This window comes from Petaurus breviceps, unplaced genomic scaffold, assembly GCF_028583685.1.
Source record: "Petaurus breviceps papuanus isolate PSGF00001 unplaced genomic scaffold, PetGlider_PUasm1.0 419, whole genome shotgun sequence".
NCBI lineage: Eukaryota > Metazoa > Chordata > Mammalia > Diprotodontia > Petauridae > Petaurus > Petaurus breviceps.
Window position 1 is genome coordinate 9405170 of NW_027186324.1, and position 6338 is coordinate 9411507.

The 6338-nt window shown below is 49.0% G+C and overlaps 1 protein-coding gene across 1 annotated transcript in view; it reads right to left on the bottom strand.

Moving 5' to 3' along the window:
* Window positions 1-1371, bottom strand: part of RBBP7 (RB binding protein 7, chromatin remodeling factor) — a 29224-nt gene extending 27853 nt beyond the window's left edge. The window contains exons 1-2 of the mRNA XM_069100700.1: window positions 1017-1371; window positions 190-334 (exon numbers count right to left, since the gene is read on the bottom strand). Of these exons, the coding sequence (XP_068956801.1) occupies window positions 190-334; window positions 1017-1032 (161 nt within the window). The 5' untranslated portion in view covers window positions 1033-1371. The remainder of the gene's footprint in view (window positions 1-189; window positions 335-1016) is intronic.
* Window positions 1372-6338: the final 4967 nt, after the last annotated feature.

The following is a 6338-nucleotide window of genomic DNA, read 5'->3' on the forward strand; positions in this document are numbered from 1 at the left end:
CTGCCGTTGCCCGCGACGTATTTGGGTCCGGGGCTGGAGGGTTCAGTAACTCAGAGTCACCCAAGCCTCCCTCCTCCCCTCCCAATAAGTAACCTGGCTGAGCTCCTTAATTTCAGTAACTCAGAGTCACCCAAGCCCCCCTCCTCCCCCCCAATCAGTAACCGGGCTGAGCTGCTTAACTCCAGTTACCTGGTCACATCAGGGAGCCACTGAACGGTGAGGCTGGGCCACTCCAGGGCGTGTGTCATCACCAAGTCATACAAGAACGGGGTGTTCTTCTTCCAGATCTTGTATTCCTCATTGATGACCCGCTCCTCCACCGTGTCTTCAAACACTGAGAAGGGGAGGGCGCGGATTAACGGAGGCTTGGGCTCTGGGAGCCGGGGTACGAGGTTAGAGGGCGCCCGGCACCACGCATCCCATCCCGGGCCGGCCCGCTCCGACGTGGCCCCTCCAGCCCCGGACCCTATTAGAGGTGCAGAGCCCGGCAGGCTTCAGTAACTTGTGCCACCTGCAGTCCGCCCCTGCATCCGCCACGTCCAGAGCCCAGCCCCGCGACCTGGCCTTCCCATGCCGCGGCGGGGCCGGTGCAGCCGGGGAAGTCAAGCTGCCTCCCTCCCGCCCGCTGACCGGGCACACGGGTGACAGCGGGGATGGGGAACTGTGGTCACGAGAGTTCCCAGAAATAAAATGTAAGTTGTAAGAGGTCCGCCAGCCCGCGGGCACCAACGAAGACGAGGGCAGCTCGGCGGAGCCTGGCGGCCGGGCCGGGCCGGGCCGGGCCGGGGCCAGCACCGGGGGGGGGGGGGGGGGGGGGGGGGGGGGGGGGGGGGGAGTGCCCAGGGACCTCCGGGCCGCGTCCCCGCCCCCCACACCGCCCGGAGCCCCCTTCGCGCCTTTCTGGGGCGTACGCACGGCCCCCCCCCCGCCCCACTTCCTTCCACCACCAGCGCACGCACGCGTGCGCGAACCCCTCCGGCAGAAAGCTCTCCCCCCGTAACCCCGTCCCCTCTTACTCTCTTTATTCGCCATCTTGGGTCGGGCAGCGTTCCCCGCCGGCCGCCAGGCCCCTCGGGCGCCGTCTCGCTCTCCCCCGCTCTAGCCCGCCGGGGCCCCGCCAGTCACGGCCGCGTCCTCCGGCTCCCAGAACCCGGGGCCGCGGACGCCTCCGCCACTTGCCTTTCCCCCTCCCCGGCCACCCTCCCTCGGTCCCCCGGAGTCAGGCCTCGCCGCGCTCTTTCACCCGCAGCAGCGGCTGCTCGGACCCCAGCACTTGGCTCTCTCTTTCCAAACTTGGAACGAGACTTTCTGCCCGCGCCTACCAGCCCGCTCCAGCCGCAAGGACGCAGGCGCACTACGGACCCCGAGAGGGCGGGGCAGGAGCGGGGAAGGCGGCCCAGGAGGGTCAGAGGGCAAACGGCGCCTCCTCCGCGTCCAATGACGGGAGGCGCCGAGCTGCGCTTGCGCACTGCAGGGCGGCCTCGCTGCGGGGGCGGGGGGGGGGGGGGAAGAGGCCGAGAGTGAGCTCGGGGGGAGTACCCGGGACCCGCCGGCGGGAGATGCGGAGGAGGGCACGCGACGGCAAGTAGTGGTAGTGGTAGTGGTATAGACGCACTGCACCAGCAGGGAAGGGCCACCTACTAGGGAGCGGCCCCTAAGAATCTCCCTCACCTGTCCCGCGGTGGTAGAGGGAAGACCCTTGGCTTTAGCGGCCCCTCAAAGGGATCGCCGCTGGAAGGCGCAGGTGCAAAGAGGAGGGCTGGGGAGCCCCGGCGACACTGCATCCCCCAGGCCCTTGTGGCAGCTGGCAGTGCCACGAGCCGGCGGGCCACGCTCCTTCAGAGCCGGGCGCCAGAGCTTAGCCTCGGAGCGAGCTCCCACCCCCGCCTCCAGTAGCCTGAGTCCTTAGGTGGGAGTCTGGGCATAGCCGGAGCTGAAGGGCTGCCACTCCCAGGGGCTCGCACGGTCAGACCGCGAGGATCGCCGAGTCCTTGCTGGAATGGTGAGGAAGGGGCAGCGGGCACAGAGGGGATCCGGGGCTGAAGACTGGAAGACGGGAAATCCGCCTGCTTCAGTTACCGCAGAAGCGCTCGCTGTAAAGGTGCTTAGACTGGGCCATAACGTGGACAAAAATGTCATTGCCCGCTGTTAGGTAATTTTGGTCATTCTAAAATTCTTAAACCTTCCAAACTTTTTTAAGCGATCGAGATTAAGTAATTCGCTCAAGGTTACACGGCCAGTTATTTTGTGTGGGTGCCGAGTATCTGAGGCGGAACCGATGCCCGGTCCCCCAATGCTGGGGCCGGCCTCTTACTCACTGCGCCCCCTGGGCCCCTGCCTTCTAAATCCTTAAACTAAAAGAAGTTCTTAACCTTTTTCCCCCATCTAATGAAAGCTATCAACTTATGTAAAAAACACAAAGCAAACCAATTATTTTGAAATCCAGTTACCAACTTTTTTATTTAAATTCATAGACTCCAGGGTAAAGAAACTGTTCTAGACAATTCATTCCTCCAAATGGATTTTTCTCTTATTATTATTTATTTTTTCTTTTTATAAAGGGATCGGGGTTCAGTAACTCACTCAAGGTTACATGGCCAGGTGTTTCTGGGTGGGTGCTGAGTAACTGAGCCCGGATTGGATCCCTAGGTCATCCCGACACTGGAGCCAGTGTACTTACTCACTGAGCCACCTGGCCACCCCTAAGCAATTGGGGTTAAGTAACTCGCTCAAGGTTACACGGCCAGTTATTTCTGGGTGTGGTGCTGAGTGTCTGAGCCCAGGATTCGATCTCCAGGTCATCCCGACACTGGAGCCGGTGCTCTTACTGGCTGTGCTACCTGGCCGCCCCTTTTTCTTATTATTTTGTGCAATTCAAGAGGAGAGGTTCTGAAACAACTTTGTGTCATGGACTACATTGGCAGTGTGGTGAAGTCGCTGGACCCCTTCTCAGATGAATGCCATAAAGTAAAATATATAGGATTACAAAGGAAACCAATTCTATCAACATACAGTTATTATTTTTTTAAGTTCGCAGACCCTAAGTTAACAATAACAACAACAAAAAAAGGCCTAAAATTGTGCTATGGAAGAAGCAAGAGGAACATACTTTCTCAGAAAACGGAGGCATAGGGCCTGTCTGGGCTATTTCATTCTACTGACAAGCCTTTGCTGCTGCTACTGCTTTTGCTGCTACTGCTCCCAAGAGAGTAGAGTCAAGGGTTGGTCAAATAGACATTAACCCTTCCTGGGCTTGAAGAAAACACCATTGTAGAGGAGAAAGTGGGCTGTATCTGGGTATGGAGGAAGTGGGCACTGTAGGTCCTGCACAGAGGAAGTGAAAGTCTAAATATGAAGCAACAGCCCTGAGAAGGGAAGAATGGTATGGGGGTCCCTCAATACTGAGAAGACTAACTGGGGGTAGAAAACTGTAGGCTCCATCTACTTCTATGACAAAGGGCACCACTGTGAAAACACTTAAGGGGAAGAGGGGGTAATAATAATAGCTCCTTATCTGAATAATGCTTAATATTTTTAAAGTGCTTTCATATGCATTGTTTCATTTGATCCTCAAATGAAATAGAAAAGACATCATTAATCTCTATTCTGCAAGTGATGTAACTAAGACAGTAAATGAAATGACATACAGAAAATTGTTTAAATAGATGGAAAGGTAGAAACTTAGTTGTCCTGTTTTCCAGCTCAGTGATCACTTAACTATGCCATGCTACCTCAGACTTGAGGTGGGGAAGGAAGGCCTTGGTAACTGATATAAATTGTTGGGGTTAAGGACAACTTATTGTAGCAGAGAGAGCACGGGATTTGGATTCAAGCTCTCCAGCACTATAACTTACTCTTTATAGGCAGGTTAACTAGCCTATTTGTACCTCAGTTTCCTCATTTATAAAATGAGGGGGTTGGATTAGGTGACCTCTAAGGTCTCTTCTAGTTTATAAGTATATGAAAACAAATCTGCCATTTATGAAAACCTAGACTTATCAAACCCAGGACCTATATGAACACAACTAACACTTTTCACACAAATAAAGTCAGATCTAACTAATTGGAAAAACATCAATTGCTCATGGGTAGGCCGAACTAATATAATAAAAATGACAATTTTACCTAAATTAAATTACACATTTAGTGCCATACCAATCAATTTGCCAAAAAATTACAGAGCTAGAAAAAATAGGAAAAAAATTCATGTGGGAGAACAAAAAGTCCAGAATATCAAGGGAATTAATGAAAAGAAATGCTAGGGAAGGTAGACTAGCTATACCAGATTTTAATCTGTGTTGTAAAGCAGCACTCATCAAAACTACTTGGTACTGGCTGAGGAACAGAGTAGTGGATCAACAGAATAGATTGGGTACATGAGACTCAGCAGTCAATGATTATAGTAATGTATTGTTTGACAAACCAAAAGACCCCAGTTTTTGGGATAAGAACTCACTATTTGACAAAAACTGCTGGGAAAACTGGAACATAGTATGGCAGAAACTGGGCATAGACCGTTATTGAACACCATATACCAAAATCAAGTCTAAATGGGTGCATGATCTAGGTATAAAGGCTGATACTGTAAGCAATCTGAGAAAGCAAGGAAGAGTTTCCCTGTCAGATTTGTGGAGAGGGGAAGACTTTATGACCAAACAAGAATTAGAGAGCATTACAAAATGCAAAATGGATAATTTTGATTACATTAAATTGAAAAGTTTCTGTACAAACAAAGCCAATGTAACCAAGATTAAGAGGGAGGTGGAAAATTGGGAATTTTTACATCCCATGTCTCTGATAAAGGACTCATTTTTAAAATATGCAGAGAATTGAATCAAATCTATAAGAATACAAGTCATTCACCAGTTGATAAATGGTCAAAGGATGTGAACAGGCAGTTTTCAGGGGAGGAAATTAAAGATGTCTATAAGCATATGAAAAATGCTCCAAATCACCATTTTTAAAAAAGCAGTTGGGGTTAAGTAACTCGCTCAAGGTTACGTGGCCAGTTATTTCTGGGTGTGGTGCTAAGTATCTGAGCCCAGATTCGATCCCAGGTCATCCCAACTCTGGGGCTGGTGCTCTTACTCACTGTGCTACCTGACTGCCCCATCCAAATCACTGTTGATTAGAGAAATGCCAATCAAAACAAGTCGGAGGTACCACATCTCACCAGTCAGATTGGCTAAGATGATAAAACAGGAAAATGACAAATGCTGGAGAGGATATGGGCAAATTGGAACACTAATGCATTGCTGGTAGAATTGTGAACCGATTCAACCATTCTGGAGAGCAATCTGGAACTATGCCCAAAGGGCTATAAATAATTTCATACCCTTTGACCCAGCAATACCACTTCTAGGGTTGTATCCCAAAGAGATCATAGAAGTGGGAGGAAGACCCATATGTACAAAAATATTTATAACAGCTCTTTTTATGGTGGCAAAGAATTGGAAGTTAAGGGGATGCCCATTAACTGGCAAATGGCTGAGCAAGTTGTGGTATATGAATATAATGGAATACTACTGTGCTATAAGAAACAAGGATGGACTTCATATTTACCTGGAGAGGCTTATATGAATTGATGCTGAGTGAGAAGAGCAGAACCAGGAGAAATTTGTACACAATTACAGACACAATGTATGTGTGATGACCGACTTTGATAGACTGAACTCTTCTCAGCAATGCAGGGTTATAAGTCAACCCCAAAAGACTCATGATGGAGAGAGATGTCTACATCCAGAGAAAGAACTAGAAAGAACTGAGTTTGAATCCAGATTGAAGCAAACTACCTGCTCGCTTTCTTTTTCTTGTTTGGTTTTGTTTCCTCTTTCCCATTGTTCATTCCATCTCATACAATCCTTCTTTATGACCTGACTAATGTCTAATGTGAAAGTATTTGCAGATCCTATACTTGATTGTATGCTGCCATGTTGGGGGTAGGGAAGGCAGGGGGAGAAAATTTGAAACTCAAGGAATTGTGGAACTGAATCTTGTAAACTATAAATAAACAAACAAATTAATAAAGACCAAAAAAAAAAAAAAAGAAAACCTAGACTTATTCTTTCCATTATGTAGGGTGTATGACCCTTCATTGGCAAGAGAAGTATTATAATAATCAATCCTGTGCCTTAAGGTTTACAAAATACTTTGACTTCTCCTTAATTCAATTCAATAAATATTTTGTAAAGGGCTTCTACATGCTAGACTCTGTGCTGGTGTTTAGGGATGGGGAAAAAATGACATTATCTCTGTTCTTAAGGAGCATACATTCTATTGGGGGAAACAACATGTACACAGACAAGTAAGCTTACACTATGTTAAAAAATAAATATGTA